Source organism: Symphalangus syndactylus, chromosome 20 (genome assembly GCF_028878055.3).
Source record: "Symphalangus syndactylus isolate Jambi chromosome 20, NHGRI_mSymSyn1-v2.1_pri, whole genome shotgun sequence".
NCBI lineage: Eukaryota > Metazoa > Chordata > Mammalia > Primates > Hylobatidae > Symphalangus > Symphalangus syndactylus.
Genome location: NC_072442.2, coordinates 43,551,897 through 43,568,889, shown reverse-complemented (window position 1 = coordinate 43,568,889; position 16,993 = coordinate 43,551,897). Strand labels below are relative to the sequence as shown.

Genomic DNA, 16,993 nt, shown 5'->3' with positions numbered 1-16,993 from the left:
TTTTGAGACGGAGTCTCGCACTGTTGCCCAGGCTGGAGTGTAGTGGTGCAATCTCTGCTCACTGCAACCCTGCCTCCCGGGTTCCAGCGATTCTCCTGCCTCAGCCTCCCGCGTAGCTGGGATTACAGGCGCCCGCCACCACGCCCGGCTAATTTTTGTATTTTTAGTAGAGACAGAATTTCACTATGTTGGCCAGGCTGGTCTCGAACTCCTGGCCTGAGGTGATCCACCCACCTCGACCTCCCAAAATGCTGGGATTACAGGCGTGAGCCACCTCCCCCAGCCCCTTGCTTTCTATTTCTACTGGGCAGTGCTGCTCAGTAACCATGCCAGTCCCGTCCCCGCCTCTATGCAGCTGGGATTCCGCAGCCAGAATACTTACATCCCTGGGGCCCCAAGGGGCTCACTAAACCACGTGCCTTGTCCAGGTCGCGTTTTTTTGTTTTTGTTTGTTTGTTTTTTTCTTTCTGGTCTTGTCCTTTGTAAAGCCTTAGAACAGTCGTTAAACAACCCAGCAAATATGCAATTCGCCTTTTCAGTAAACTTATCCAAACCGCATTCCATTCCTCACCCTCCTGCTTCTGCGCAGACACGCGCCCTTAATGACGTTTGTCCCACGTCGCTCTCCGTTCGCTCCCAGGCTTCTCTGCGCGTGCACCTCCCCACACGTCTGCAGGTATGGCGTTCTGGTGTCAGCGTGACAGCTATGCGCGAGAGGTACGGCGTCACGGGTGAGGCACTTGAGACTGCCGGGCCGGCAAGGCGGTTTGGGGAAGAGGGCGCCACTGTAGGGTGTGCCAACATGGGATTCTGTCCTGGTGTGGAGAGGGCTAGGCCTGGGGTCGGGGCTTATTCTCTCATTCCTCTCTGTTCAGTTCACCACCACCGTGGTCTCCTGCCGTCCCGCGGAGCTGCAGACTGAAGGGAGCAACGGCAAGAAAGAAGTGCTGAGCGGTTTCCAAGTAGTGCTGGAAGACACATTGCTTTTCCCTGAGGGCGGGGGACAGGTACCAAAATGATCTCTTCCCAAGAAGCCCCCAAGTTCTTTGTGCTCAAGCAGAAAATGCTCTCCTGCCCTTTTTTTCTCAGCCATAATGAATTCAGATGAGCCTTAGTTTAATTCATTTTGTTATTCATTTAATAAATATTTATTAGCAAATGCTTATCTAGACATAACATATGCTAGATATTCCAGGATGTAAGGATAACCAGTGAACAACACAATGCCTTTATATACGTGGAATGTTTATTGAAGACAACTGTGTGTCCTAGGTATAATAAGTAATAAACAAAAACCAAGTAAAGGGAAAGAGAGTGATGGGATGCTTGTCTAGATGAAGGGTAAGTTATTTCAGTAGAGACCTAAACGAAGTGAGGGGGCGAGTCTTTGCAATTATCTAGTGGTGCTGTGGGGCAGAGGGAGTATTCAGGCAGATAGAATAGCGGGTGCAAAGGCCCCAAGGAAGGAATTAGCTTCGGGTGTTAGGGACTGAAAAAGATGTTCCTGAAGGAGTTCAGGTGAGATGGACGGGTTACAGTAGTACAGCAGAGAGCATACTTATCAGTGCTGTGATGAGGACTAGGTACAACATGAGTGCAAGTGAGGTACATTGTGAAGATGGAAGAGGAGGATAATAACATCAAAGGTGGGCATTATGAGAAAGGCTTTTGTTTCTTTTCTTTTCTTTCTTTTTTTTTTTGAGATGGAATCTTGCGCTGTCATCAGGCTGAAGTGCGGTGGCACAATCTCGGCTCACTGCAACCTCTGCCTCCTGGATTCAAGTGATTCTCCTGCCTCAGCCTCCTGAGTAGCCTGACCAACATGATGAAACCTTGTCTCTACTAAAAATATAAAAATTAACCAGGCATACTGGCAGGCGCCTGTAGTCCCAGCCACTCGGGAGGCCAAGGCAGGAGAATCACTTGAACCGGGAGGCTGAAGTTGCAGTGAGCCAAGATTGTGCCACTGCACTTCAGCGTGGGGGACAGAGCAAGACTCCGTCTCAAAAGAAAATAAAAAGGTGTATTAAGGTGTGTGGCCTTCAGTCAGGAATCTGCAGTGAACCATGCAGGTTATTTTCTTTCTTTTTTATTTTTAAGAGACAAGATCTTGCTATGTCACCCAGGCTGGAGTGCAGTGGCCTGATCTAGCTCACTGCAGCCTCGAACTCCCAAGCTTAAGCAATCCTCCTGTTTTAGCCTCTCCAGTAGTGGGGACTACAGGTGCACAACCAACATGCTTGGCTGCCTTTTTGTAGAGATGAGGTCTCACTTTATTACCCAGGCTGATCTTTTTTTTTTTTTTTTGAGACAGAGTCTCGCTGTGTCGCCCAGGCTGGAGTGCAGTGGCGCAATCTCGGCTCACTGCAAGCTCCACCTCCCGAGTTCACGCCATTCTCCTGCCTCAGCCTCTCCGAGTAGCTGGGACCACAGGCGCCCGCCACCACGCCCGGCTAATTTTTTGTATTTTTAGTAGAGACGGGGTTTCACTGTGGTCTCGATCTCCTGACCTCGTGATCCGCCCGCCTCGGCCTCCCAAAGTGCTGGGATTACAAGCGTGAGCCACCGCGCCCGGCCAATTTTTTGTATTTTTTTTTTTGTTGTTGTTTTGTTTTTTTTGAGACGGAGTCTCGCTCTGTCACCCAGGCTGGAGTGCAGTGGCGCAATCTCGGCTCACTGCAAGCTCCGCCTGCCGGGTTCCCGCCATTCTCCTGCCTCAGCCTCTCCAAGTAGCTGGGACTACAGGCGCCCGCCACCACGCCCGGCTAATTTTTTGTATTTTTAGTAGAGACGGGGTTTCACTGTGGTCTCGATCTCCTGACCTCGTGATCCGCCCGCCTCGGCCTCCCAAAGTGCTGGGATTACAAGCGTGAGCCACCGCGCCCGGCCAATTTTTTGTATTTTTTTTTAGTAAAGACGGGGTTTCACCGTGGTCTCGATCTCCTGACCTCGTGATCCGCCCGCCTCGGCCTCCCAAAGTGCTGGGATTACAAGCGTGAGCCACCGCGCCCGGCCTGCCCAGGCTGATCTTGAACTCCTGGCCTCAAACAGTCCTCCCACCTTGGCCTCCCAAAGTGCTGGGCCTACAGGTGTGAGGCACTGCCCTGGCCTCCACTCAGGTTCTTAAGCAAATAAGTGACATGAGAGAACATGTTCAGTAGACTTGGTACTGAGAAAGTTCCAATTTCATATCAGTCATTATTATGGTGATTTTCCCACTGTGAAGATTTCCCTGATCTGCTGAAGGAAAACCTGTGACCTCAAGTATACATAGAAGATCTCATTTTAGACAGCATTGAAGGAGTGGGTTGCCCCTCCACACCTGTGTTTCTCATTAGGTGGAACGAGAGACTTGGAAAAGAAAAAGACACAGAGACAAAGTAAAGAGAAATAAAGGGGCCCAGGGGACCAGCGTTCAGCATATGGAGGATCCCGCAGGCCTCTGAGTTCACTTAGTATTTATTGATCATTCTTGGGTGTTTCTCAGAGAGGGGGATGTGTCAGGGTCATAGGATAATAGTGGGGAGAAGGTCAGCACATAAACACGTGAACAAAGGTCTCTGCATCATAGACAAGGTAAAGAATTAAGTGCTGTGCTTTGGATATGCATACACATAAACATCTCAATGCCTTACAGAGCAGTATTGTTGCCCGCATGTCCCACCTCCAGCCCTAAGGCGGTTTTCCCCTATCTCAGTAGATGGAACATACAATCGGTTTTTATACTGAGACATTCCATTGCCCAGGGACGGGCAGGAGACAGATGCCTTCCTCTTGTCTCAACTGCAAAGAGGCCTTCCTTCCTCTTACACTAATCCTACTCAGCACAGACCCTTTACGGGTGTCGGGCTGGGGGACAGTCAGGTCTTTCCTTTCCCACGAGGCCATATTTCAGACTATCACATGGGGAGAAACCTTGGACAATACCTGGCTTTCCTAGGCAGAGGGCCCTGCGGCCTTCGGCAGTTTTTGTGTCCCTGGGTACTTGAGATTAGGGAGTGGCGATGACTCTTAATGAGCATGCTGCCTTCAAGCATCTGTTTAACAAAGCACATCTAGGCCGGGCGCAGTGGCTCACGCCTGTAATCCCAGCACTTTGGGAGGCCGAGGCGGGCGGATTACGAGGTCAGGAGATCGAGACCATCCTGGCTAACACGGTGAAACCCCGTCTCTACTAAAAATACAAAAAATTAGGCGGGCGTGGTGGCAGGCGCCTGTAATCCCATCTACTCGGGAGGCTGAGGCAGGAGAATGGCGTGAACCCAGGAGGCGGAGCTTGCAGTGAGGCGAGATCGCGCCACTGCACTCCAGTGTGGGTGACAGAGCGAGACTCCGTCTAAAAAAAAAAAAAAAAAAAACCAAAAAACAACAAAGCACATCTTGCACAGCCCTTAATCCATTTAACCCTGAGTTGACACAGCACATGTTTCAGAGAGCACGGGGTTGGGGGTAAGGTTATAGATTAACAGCATCTCAAGGCAGAAGAATTTTTCTTAGTACAGAACAAAATGGAGTCTCCTATGTCTACTTCTTTCCACACAGTCACAGTAACAATATGATCTCTCTTTCTTTTCCCCACAACCATTTCTTTCAGGAAGTCTTTTTCGATTCCCCAAGACTGTTAGGTCTCTTTCCTTTGAGGTTCTCTAGCATCATATACTTTTTCATATTATGGCATGTTATAGGTCATATTGCAATTGTCTGTTTTCCAGCCTCTGTTCTCTAGACTCTTAAGTTCCATGAGGCACCATATCTTGTTTACATTGTATTCTTGGGCTGGCACAGTCTTTTGTAAGCGTTGGCACTTGAAACTTTTTAAAATGAGTGAACTTTTTTTTTTTAAGATGGTGTCTTGCTCTGTTGCCAGGCTGGAGCGCAGCGGCATGATCTCGGCTCACTGCAGTCTCCGTCTGCCAGGTTCAAGCAATTGCCCTGCCTCAGTCTCCTGAGTAGCTGGGACTACAGGTGTGCACCACCATGCCCAATTAATTTTTTGTATTTTAGTAGAGACGGGGTTTCACCATGTTGGCCAGGATGGTCTTGATCTCCTGACCTTGTGATCTGCCCGCTTCGGCCTTCCGAAGTGCTGGGATTACAGGTGTCAGCCACTGCACCTGGCCCCCTTTTTTTTTTTTTTTAAATGAGATAATGTCTCACTCTGTCACCCAGGCTGGAGTGCAGTGGCACAATCATAGCACACTGCAGCCTCAACCTTTTGGGCTCAAGTGATTCTCCCACCTCAGCCTCCCAAGTAGCAGGGAGTATCATGGCCAGCTAATTTTTTATTTTTCATAGAGGTGGGGTCTCACTGTGTTGTCCAGTCTGATCTCAAGCAATCCTCTTGCCTTGGCCTCCCAAAGTGGTGGGATTACAGGAATAAGCTACCATGCCCTAAATGAACATTTTTTAATCTAATTCTAGTAGCACTGCAAGAGGATGGAGTGGAGGGAGGGAGGAAAAATCAGATCATTTTAGAGACTACTAAAGAATCTAGACTAAGGCAAGGAGAGTTGAGGATTAAGGTTCTTCGGGTTTTACTAAAATTTTGTTGCTGTAGTTACTTTCACGCGCATCCGTGCAAAGAGACCACCAAACAGGCTTTGTGTGAGCAACATGGCTGTTTATTTCACCGGGGTGCAAGCGGATTGAGTCCGAAAAGAGGGTCAGCAAAGGGTGGTGGATTATCATTAGTTCTTATAGGTTTTGGGATAGGCGGTGGAGTTGGAGCAATGTTTTGGGGGCAGGGGGTGGATCTCGCAAAGTACATTCTCAGGGGTAGGGAGAATTACAAAGAACCTTCTTAAGGGTGGGGGAGATTACAAAGTACATTGATCAGTTAGGGTGGGGCAGAAACAAATCACAATGGTGGAATGTCATTGGTTAAGGCTATTTTTACTTTTGTGGATCTTCAGTTACTTCAGGCCATCTGGATGTATACGTACAAGTCACAGGGGGTGCAATGGCTTGGCTTGGGCTCAGGGGCCTGACGGTTACAATCTCTTTAATTCTGTTATTCTGAAGATCACAACACATAGGTGTTTAGAATGAAAAGGACTGAGAATCCTCTCATGGAACAAAGTGGACTCATTTCACTTGGCATTGCTTTCTCCCTCTCCCTTAGGGAGCCCAAATTCTGGGTCTCTCACCCTAGAGGGTCTTTGTACCTAGAAGTTAGGGTGAGCCCTGCCTTGCCATTGATTACATTTACTTATTTCCACCAGCCTGATGACCGTGGTACAATCAATGACATCTCTGTGCTGAGAGTGACTCGCCACGGGGAACAGGCTGATCATTTCACACAGACCCCCCTGGATCCAGGAAGCCAGGTTCTGGTCCAGGTAGATTGGGAGCGGAGGTTTGACCACATGCAGCAGCATTCAGGTAAAGGCTGGGTTGGGGGACATAACACTGGAGTAGTTGCCATGTATGGGGTTGCTGTGATGACTGAGACATAGTTTGGGTTCTCTAGGAGTTAACCTTTTGGAAGAGACAGACTATTCAGAATCAGCTGTAATTCGGGAAGGATATCCTAAATGTTATAACAGCAACATGAACAATTGAAGTAAAAAAAGTATTAGAATAACTGCTGGATTTAGGTATTATCAGCTTCCCACTCGATATCTCCAGCTGGATGTCTCACAGCCTTTTCAAACTCAAAATGTCCAAAATGAAACAAAAAGCCTTCCCCTCCCTCCTGGTCTTTCATTAGCATCCTGTGTGTTCATAGCAGGGCATCAGCATACACCTAGTCACTCAAGTTCTGGAAGTTATTCCAGATACCTCTTCAAGCATAGACAGCCAGCCAATCACTGAGTCCTGTTGGTTTCTTTTCTTTTTTTTTTTTTTGGACACAGAGTTTCGCTCTGTTGCCCAGGCTGGAGTGCAGTGGCGCTCAGCTCACTGCAACCTCTGCCTCCCAGGTTCAAGCGATCCTCCTGCCTCAGCCTCCCGAGTAGCTGGGATTATAGGCACCCACCACCATGCCTGGCTAATTTTGTATTTTTAATAGAGACGGTGTTTCACCATGTTGGTCAGGCTGGTCTCGAACTCCTGACCTCAGATAATCTGCCCACCTTGGCCTCCCAAAGTGCTGGGATTACAGGCATGAGCCACCCCGCTCGGCCTGTTGGTTTGTTTTCTAAATGTCTGTCCACTTCTTTCCACAGTCACTGTCATCCTAGTCCCAGCTCCTAACCGTCTTCCCCCTGGACCTCTCTAACAGTTTCCTAATTGATTGCCCCACATTCATCCGGCTCCTCTGTAGCCCATTATCCACATAGCACCAGAACAGTCTTTTTTTTTTTTTGAGTTGGGAGTCTCACTCTGTCCAGGCTGGAGTGCAGTGGCACGATCTCAGCTCACTGCAACCTCACCTCCCGGGTTCAAGTGGTCTCTTGCCTTGGCCTCCCGAGTAGCTGGGATTACAGGTGCGTGCCACCATGCCCGGCTAATTTTTGTATTTTTAGTAGAGATGGGGTTTCACCATGTTGGCCAGGCTGGTCTTGGAACTCCAGACCTCGTGATCTGCCCGCCTCGGCTTCTCAATGTGCTGGGATTACAGGCGGGAGCTACTGCGCGCAGCTGAACAATCTTAAAAATGAAAATATGGCGGCCAGGTGCGGTGGCTCATGCCTATAATCCCAGCACTTTGGGAGGCCAAGGCGGGCAGATCATGAAGTTAAGAGATCAAGACCATCCTGGCCAACATGATGAAACCCTGTCTCTACTAAAAATACAAAAATTAGGTGGTGCGCGCCTGTAGTCCTAGCTGCTCAGGAGGCTGAGGCAGGAGAATCGCTTGAACCTGGGAGGTGGAGGTTGCAGTGAGCCGAGATTGTGCCACTGCACTCCAGTCTTGCGACAGAGCGAGACTCCATCTCAAAAAAAAAAAAAAAAAAGGAAAAATGGCTGGGCACTGTGGCTCGCTGCTATAGTCCTAACACTTTGGGAGGCTGACACGCGAAGATCGCTTGAGGCTAGGAATTCCATACCAGCCTGAGCAAGATAGTGAGACCCTATCTCAGAAAATAAATATAGGCTGCGCATGGTGGCTCACGCCTGTAATCCCAGCATTTTGGGAGGCCAAGTCAGATAGATCATGAGGTCAGGCATTTGAGGCCAGGAGTTCGAGACCAGCCTGGCCAACATTGTGAAACCCTGTCTCTACTAAAAATACAAAAATTAGCTGGGCGTGGTGGTGCATGCCTGTAGTCCCAGCCACTCAGGAGGCTGAGGCAGAATTGCTTAAACCTGGGAGCCAGAGGTGGCAGTGAGCTGAGATGGCACCACTGCATGCCAGCCTGGGCAACAGAGCAAGACTCCATCTCAAAAAAGTAAATATAACTTTTTTTTTTTTTTTGAGATAAAGTCTTGCTCTGTTGCCCAGGCTGGAGTGCAGTGGTGCAGTCTTGGCTCACTGCATCCTCTGCCTCCTGGGTTCAAGTGATTCTCCTGCCTCAGCCTCCTGAGTAGCTGGGATTACAGGCATGCACCACCACGTCCGGCTAATTTTTGTATTTTTAGTAGAGATGGGGGTTCATCATGTTGGCCAGGATGGTCTTGAACTCCTGACCTTGTGATCTGCTCGCCTCGGCCTCCCAAAGTGCTGGGATTACAGGCTTGAGCCACCGCACCCGGCATAAATAAATATAACTTAAAGTGGAAATGTAAACAAGAAAAATAAAAACAGACTGAGCGCAGTGGCTCATGCCTGTAATCCCAGCACTTTGGGAAGCTGAGGTGGGCAGATCACCTGAGGTCAGGAGTTTGAGACCAACCTGGTCAACATGGTGAAACCCTGACTCTACTAAAAGTACAAAAATTAGCCAGGCACGGTGGCGTGCACCTGTAATCCCGGCTACTTGGGAGGCTGAGGCGGGGGAATCACTTGAACCCGAGAGGCAGAGGTTGCAGTGAGCCGAGATTGTGCCACTGCACTCCAGCCTGGGTGACAGAGCAATACTCCATCTCAAAAAAAAAAAAAAAAAAAGAACAAAAATAAATAAAAATAAATATGTAAAATGAAATAAATTTTATTTTTTATTTTTATTTTTTTTTGAGACAGTCTCGCTTCGTTGCCCAGGCTGGAATGCTGTGGTGCAATCTTGGCTCACTGCAACCTCCACCCTTGGGATTCAAGTAACTCAGCCTCCTGAGTAGCTGGGATTACAGGTGCGTGCCACCACGCCTGGCTAATTTTTTTTTTTTTTTTTTTTTTTTTTTGAGACGGAGTCTCGTTCTGTCGCCCAGGCTGGAGTGCAGTGGCGCAATCTCGACTCACTGCAAGCTCCGCCTCCTGGGTTCATGCCATTCTCCTGCCTCAGCCTCTCTGAGTAGCTGGGACTACAGGCGCCCGCCACCAGACGCCCGGCTAATTTTTTGTATTTTTTTTTAGTAGAGACGGGGTTTCACCGTGGTCTCGATCTCCTGACCTCGTGATCCGCCCGCCTCGGCCTCCCAAAGTGCTGGGATTACAAGTGTGAGCCATTGCGCCCGGCCCAGCTAATTTTTGTATTTTTAGTAGAAGTGAGGTTTCACCACGTTGTTTCAGGCTGGTCTCAAACTCTTGACCTCGTGATCCCCTGCCTTGGCCTCTCAAAGTGCTGGGATTACAGGAGTGAGCCAGCGTGCCCTACTGAAATAAATTTTTAAAAATGAAAATATTATGTCACTCCTCTGCTTAAAGCTCTTCAGAGGCTTCCTGTAGGTCTTCGTGTAAAGCCAAACTTTTTACCATGGCATACAAGCTGTGTCTGGGTGGCTCTTGTCTACTGCTGTAGCCTCATCTGGTGCCCCTTCACCTCTTGCTGGCTGCATCCTGGCCATGCTTGTCATCTCTGGATTCCTTTGACATACGCTACTTCTTTCTTCCTTAAGGCCTTTGGCTGTCTTTTTCCCTCTTCCTTGATGGTCAGTTCCTCCTGTTTCTCCATTTCTTCCTCCTCTTCCTCTTCTTTCTCCTCATCATCACTCTTGTCAATCAGGGATGCTGCTGTATGTCTTATGTCCGGCCCTGTGCCTTGCATGTGGTAGGTACTCAATAAATACTTGTTGAACGGATGAATGCTGCATATTGGAACTTAAGTTCACCAAGCACAGTGGCTCACACCTGTAATCCCAGCACTGTGGGAGGCCAAGGCGGGTGGATCACTTGAGGTCAAGAGTTCAAGACCAGCCTGGCCAATGTGGTGAAACCCCGTTTCTACCAAAAGTAGAAAGATTAGCTGGGCACGGTGATGCATGTCTATAATCCCAGCTATTCAGGAGGCTGAGGCACGAGAATCACTTGATCCTGGGAGGCGGAGGCTGCAGTGAGCCCCTGCACTCCAGCCTGGGCAACAGAATGAGACTGTCTCAAAAAAAAAAAAGAAGGAACTTAAGTTCAAGTCCAGTCCCTCATAAGTTACATTGCCATGGCAAGTTATTTGATCTCTCTAGGCTTCAGTTTCCTCATCTGTGAAATGGTATCATAAGGCCTCTTGCAGAATTCTCATTGTGATTTTCAATAAAGTATCTAAAGTGTATTACCCAGTGCTTAGCAGGTCTTCAGCAAGGAGAATTTCTGTGCTTTTATCATTGTAGCTCTTATTTTATCATTGTGGGAGTATGTAGGCTTCTCACTTTTCTCCTGTCTCTTGCTCTCTCTTTGCTTAGGGCAGCATCTCATCACGGCAGTTGCTGACCATCTATTTAAGCTGAAGACAACATCATGGTGAGTGGGAGGCATAAGACTAACTGTAGGCAGGCCCATCCCGGCTCTGGGAGGGAGGCGGAGGTGGGAGAATTGCTTGAGCTGGGGAGATTAAGGCTGTGGTGAGCTGTGATTGCCACCAAATGGCCGCATGGGTGACAGCAAGCCTGTCTCAAAAAAAAAAAAAAAAAAAAAGTGGTGAGAGGGTATGCTTTTTCTAGTTTTTAGAGGAAAAGCTTTCAGCTTTTTCTTGTTCAGTAAGATATGTTATCTGTGGCCACTCTACTTCTGATAGGGAGTTAGGGAGATTTCGGAGTGCGATTGAGCTGGACACCCCCTCTATGACTGCAGAGCAAGTAGCTGCCATTGAGCAGAACGTTAATGAAAAAATCAGAGATCGGCTGCCTGTGAATGTCCGAGAACTGAGCCTGGATGATCCTGAGGTGGAGCAGGTAAGGGTAGAGCCAGAGGGATGGTTTCTGCAGAATGATTCCTCATCAGATTCAGACAGTCCCTCCCCTCTCCTTGAGTCCAGGTGAGAGGCCGGGGTTTGCCGGATGATCATGCTGGGCCCATTCGGGTTGTTAGCATCGAGGGCGTTGATTCCAACATGTGCTGTGGGACCCACGTGAGCAATCTCAGTGACCTTCAGGTAAGTGAGGAATGGCTGTGGAGTGGCTGAGAAGAGGGATTGGGGGAGAGGGGGTCACATGGGGCTGGGAGTGGGAGAGGGGGATAATTGAGGAGTCCTAAGTGAAATCTCCCCTTCACTGTTTCAGAGGTGAGGAAGAGATAGGTTTCTCCTGCCTTCAGGTTCCAGGATTCGCTGTGGTTTATGCATGCGCACACGTGTGTGTGTGTTACCCCCTTGCCTCATGTAGGTCATTAAGATTCTGGGCACTGAGAAGGGGAAGAAGAACAAAACCAACCTGATATTTCTGGCTGGGAACCGGGTGCTGAAGTGGATGGAGAGAAGTCATGGAACTGAAAAAGCACTGACTGCTCTGCTTAAGTATGCCTGTTTCAGTACCTTCGATTACCTCCCATTTCTGAGATTTTCAACATAATCTCTTACCTCTGGGAGATAAGATGCAATCATAAATGATAAAGTGCGGCCAGGCGTGGTGGCTCATATCTGTAATCCCAGAACTTTGGGAGGCCGAGGCGGTCGGATCACGAGGTCAGGAGATCAAGACCTTCTGGCTAACACCGTGAAACCCCGTCTGTACTAAAAATACAAAAAGAAATTGGCCAGGTGTGGTGGCGGGTGCCTGTAGTCCCAGCTACTCGGGAGGCTGAGGCAGGAGAATGGCGTGAACCCGGGAGGCGGAGCTTGCAGTAAGCCAAGATCGTGCCAGTGCACCCCAGCCTGGGCGATAGGGCAAGACTCTGTCTCAAAAAAAAAAAAAAAAAAAAAAAATCAAGTGCTTTGGATAGTAAATCAGAACCACGAAAAGTGGTTAATTCCTTTGTGTGTTTTCTCCCAGTTGCCTAAGAGACCTCTTAGAATATCTCCTGGTCTCTGACTGCAGGGAGGCACCATAGCAAGAAGGAAATTATTGATTTATGTCCCCAACATCAGAAACGACTGGGAAGCTGCACAGGTCTCCACTGACCTTTCTCTTTCAGGTGTGGAGCAGAGGATCATGTGGAAGCAGTGAAAAAGCTCCAGAACTCCACCAAGATCCTGCAGAAGGTGATTTATTCCGTGGAGGGTAGAGAGGGCACAGGCCCTGCCTAAAATAGGCTCTGCAGACTTGGTCTTCTGCCTAAGCAGATGTGTAGTTTGTCAAAGTAGGAGTAAGGGGAGAATGAGGTGGAGGGAAACTGATACTCTCTATTGTTATCCTTTCCATTTATCTACTGAGTTACCATATCCATTTCAGAATAACCTGAATCTGCTCAGAGACCTGGCTGTGCACATTGCCCATAGCCTCAGGAACAGTCCAGACTGGGGAGGTGTGGTCGTATTACACAGGTGAGAAATTAGGAGCTGGACACAAGGAAGGGGAGCTGTGTTGGGCTTAGGGCTCAGTGTCTTCTCTATATGCAATGTACAGTGGGAGGTGGATTGTTCACTGGTATTCTCAAGGTTGAGTAGATCCTAAGAAATATGTTACTGGCCGGGCGCGGTGGCTCACTCCTGTAATCCCAGCACTTTGGGAGGCTGAGGTGGGTGGATCACAAGGTCAGGAGTTCGAAACCAGCCTGGCCAGCATGGTGAAACCCCTTCTCTACTAAAAGTACAAAAATTAGCCGGGCATGGTAGTATGCACCTGTAGTCCCAGCTACTCGGGAGGCTGAGGCAGGAGAATCACTTGAACCTGGGAGGCAGAGGTTGTGGTGAGCAGAGATCACGCCACAGCACTCCGGCCTGGACCGACAGTGAGACCCCATCTCAAAAGAGAAAAAAAAAAAAAAAAAAGTTACATACCAGGCCTCCTGGGTTTGATATTAACATCTTTACTGTAACTCTGTATCTTTTGTTTTTTTGGTTTTTTGTTTTTTGAGATGGAGTCTTACTGTGTCTGGAGTGCAGTGGCATGATCTCACCTCACTGTAACCTGTGCCTCCTGGGTTCAAGCGGTTCTTGTGCTTCAGCCTCCCGAGTAGCTGGGATCACAGGCATGTGCCACCACACCAGGCTAACTTTTGTATTTTTAGTAGAGCTGGGGTTTCCCCATGTTGGCCAGGCTGATTTTGAACTCCTGACCTCAAGCAGTCTGCCCACCTCAGCCTCCCAAAGTGCTGAGATTACAGGTGTGAGCCACCGTGTCCAGCCTGTATCTTTCTTTAGGACTATCCCCTTCCTCCTTTACTTTCTAACAGATTTCTGCTTATCCTGGTGAATCCTATTTAAGGGAGATGGAAACAAACCTGGAGGTTGATTACAAACTGCAGAGGCTGAGAAGGGCAGCTTGCTGGCTCTCAGCCAGTACTTTCTCTTGGCTAAGGGATATGGGACTTTATGTATACAAATAGCAGCAAGGCCAGCCTCCAGAAGGAGGGGCCAGGCTTCCTGCAGTTTCACAGCCACCACTCCAACCTGGGTCTCATGTCTGTGTCCTTTGTTGTAGGAAGGAGGGTGATTCAGAGTTCATGAATATCATTGCCAATGAGATTGGGTCAGAGGTAAGAGGAGCATGAGATTCTCTACCCCAGCCTGGATAGAGACCTAGGGAGACATAAGTGAGGCGCGCTAGTTTAGCCGAAGTCCCTCCACATGAACACATGAGGAGTAGGAAATAGCCATTCATTCAATACTGTTTTCTTAATACTAGCTATATGCCAAGCTCTGTTTTAGGTGTTGAGCTAGATCTATGTTATTGCTCTTTCTGGGGCTGTGACATTTATTAGCTTCTGAGCTCCTTTCATCAGAGCTCTAGCTCCTCAAAGCCATTCAGGTTTGTGTGCTGAGGAGCCAATATTAGAAATATAGGAGTGGGCTGGTCACGGTGGCTCATGCATGTAATCCCAGCACTTTGGGAGGCCAAGGTGGGTGGATCACTTAAGGTCAGGAGACCAGCCTAGCCAACATGATGAAACCCCATTTCTATTAAAAATAGAAAAATCAGGCCAGGCATGGTGGCTCACGCCTGTAATCCCAGCACTTTGGGAGGCCGAGGCGGGTGGATTGCCTCAGCTTAGGAGTTCGAGACCACCCTGGGCAACATGGTGAAACCCTGTCTCTACTAAAATACAAAAAATTAGCCAGGCGTGGTGGCATGCGCCTGTAATCCCAGCTACTTGGGAGACTGAGGCATGAGAATCTCTTGAGCCCGGTAGGCAGGGGTTGCAGTGAGCTGAGATTGTGCCACAGCACTCTAGCTTGGGCTACAGAGTGAGATTCTGTCTCAAAACAAAACAAAAATTTGCTGGGTGTGGTGGCAGGTGCCTGTAGACCCAGCTACTTGGGAGGTTGAGGCAGGAGAATTGCTTGAACCCTGGAGGCTGAGGTTGCAGTGAGCCAAGATTGCACCACTGCGCTCCAGCCTGGGCAACACAGACTGTCTCAAAAAAAAAAAAAAAAAGTAAATACAGAAGTGGGCAAGCCCCTTTGAAAGCCATCCCCGTCCATTTTCCTCTTCCTCTGGCTTTACTTATTCTTCCCACTCCTGATGGTCTCTAGCCTAGAGATTTCCAGGTCTTTTGTTTGTTTGTTTTTTTCAGAGACAGAGTCTTGCTCTGTCACCCAGGCTGGAGTACAGTGGTGTGATTATGGCTCACTGCAGTCTTGAACTCCTAGGCTCAAGCAATCCTCCCACATCAGCCTCCTGAGTAGTTGGGACTGCAAGCTTGAGCCACCATGCCCTATTACCTCTTTTGTATTTACTCCAGAACCCTTCTTTGGAATGCCTACTATGGGTAAAGCATTGTGTATGTCTCTTTTCATAATTCTTCTGTATACACAGAATTGATTCTCAAGGAGCTAATATTCTAGTCTAGGAAACAAATGTGTGTGTCGACATTTATAATTTAGAATGATAGAGTGATGAATGCTAGAGGTGGAGGAGCATATTACCTGAAGGACAGGGAGGTTTCAGGGGAGGGGCCCTTGAAGACTGCTTAGAGGTCATCAGACAGACAAGGGGCAGAGGCAGCCAGGCAGAGGGAAACCTGGTGGTTTGGGCAGTGGCCGGGAAAGGATGTGTGGTGAGGAAAAGTTTGCAAGAGTGAAACCATAAAAGGCATTTTATGCTTAGCCAGGATCAGCAGTCTTCTGCTGCCTTCTTAATGTTTCACCTAAGTTCCCATAGTTGCTCTCAAAAAGTTTCTTGGCCCAGTGTGGAGGGGCTGTATCTTCATTCATCAGGAGCATCACTTGGTGGTTTAGGGGGAAATAATCTGTTCTTAACATTGAAGAGAGTGCAAGGTTTAGGGGGGTTGACTCTACCTCCTTAAGTATCACGGCTTATCTCCTTGTCTTACCTCCTAGGAGACCCTCCTGTTCTTAACCGTGGGCGATGAGAAAGGTGCTGGACTCTTCTTACTGGCAGGGCCACCTGCGTCTGTGGAGACCCTGGGGCCCAGGTAATTCTATATGGACTCTCTTGCACATGTAGTAGAGCCTGTATCCTACAAATACATTCCTTTACTGATTCAAAGGACCATCACATATGCGATCTCATTTAATTCACATCATGGGCATGTGAGGTGGGCTGAGCAGAGGTAATTATTACTACCGTTATTTCCAGTTTGACAGATGAAGGTCTTTTGGCTTCACATCTCACATGTATGTTTTTGTTTTTGTTTTTATGAAATGTGTTTGTTTTTGTTTTTTGAGATGGAGTCTCAGTCTGTCACCCAGGCTGGAGAGCCCAGGCTATTCAGCTCACTGCAGCCACCACCTCCCGGGTTTAAGCAATTTTCCTGCCTTAACCACTCAAGTAGCTGGGATTACAGGTGCACGCCACCATACCCGGCCAATTTTTTGTGTTTTTAGTACAGATAGAGTTTCACCATGTTGGCCAGGCTGGTCTCGAACTCCTGACATCAAGTGATCTGCCCACCTTGGCCTCCCGAAGTGCTGGGATTACAGCACCCTGCCCTCTGGAGATTAACATAATTTATCTAGCCCAATTCATAGACACTGATGTTGTTTCCAGTTATTCACTCTTATGTGATGATGGTACATATATCTTTGTGCATATGTGCAAGTGTTTTTTTGAGAAAAGTTTCACTCTTGTTGCCCAGGCTGGAGTGCAATGGCACCATCTCGGCTTACTGCAACCTCTGCCTCCCGGGTTCAAGCAATTCTCCTGTCTCAGCCTCCTGAGTAGCTGGGATTATGGTGCATACCACCACACACGGCTAATTTTTGTATTTTTAGTAGAGACGGGGTTTCATCCTATTGGTCAGGCCGGTCTTGAAGTCCTGACCTCAGGTGATCCACCCGCCTTGGCCTCCCAAAGTGCTGGGATTACAGGTGTGAGCCACCATGTCCAGCCTATGTGCAAGTGTTTTTAAGAAAGATTCCTAGAAGTCATCTACTCTTCTTATCCCTCTCCCAGTCCCTGGAAAGAGACTCAGAGCTGCCCTTGTTTTTTTTTTTTTGTGACTTTTTCCTCAAAGTCTCCCTGACTATACCTCTGTTCCCCAGGGTGGCTGAGGTCCTGGAAGGCAAAGGAGCAGGGAAGAAAGGCCGTTTTCAGGGCAAGGCCACCAAGATGAGCCGGCGGACGGAGGCGCAGGCGCTTCTCCAGGACTACATCAGCATGCAGAGTGCTAAGGAGTGAGGGCTTAGGGCACTCACCTCCTGTTTCCACAGGAATCTTTTGGTCAATAAAATAGTTTGACTCAGAA

At 48.5% G+C, this 16,993-nt stretch overlaps 1 protein-coding gene across 1 annotated transcript; it reads left to right on the top strand.

The window, feature by feature from the left end:
* Positions 1-640: 640 nt before the first annotated feature.
* On the top strand, positions 641-16,993 carry AARSD1 (alanyl-tRNA synthetase domain containing 1). The gene is made up of 12 exons (XM_055256908.2): positions 641-717; positions 876-1,007; positions 6,222-6,381; positions 10,654-10,711; positions 10,986-11,142; positions 11,226-11,342; positions 11,572-11,702; positions 12,320-12,386; positions 12,577-12,668; positions 13,768-13,822; positions 15,627-15,721; positions 16,791-16,993. The coding sequence occupies exons 1-12, from the start codon at positions 679-681 to the stop codon at positions 16,924-16,926; spliced, it is 1,239 nt and encodes a 412-aa protein (XP_055112883.2). The 5' UTR covers positions 641-678; the 3' UTR covers positions 16,927-16,993.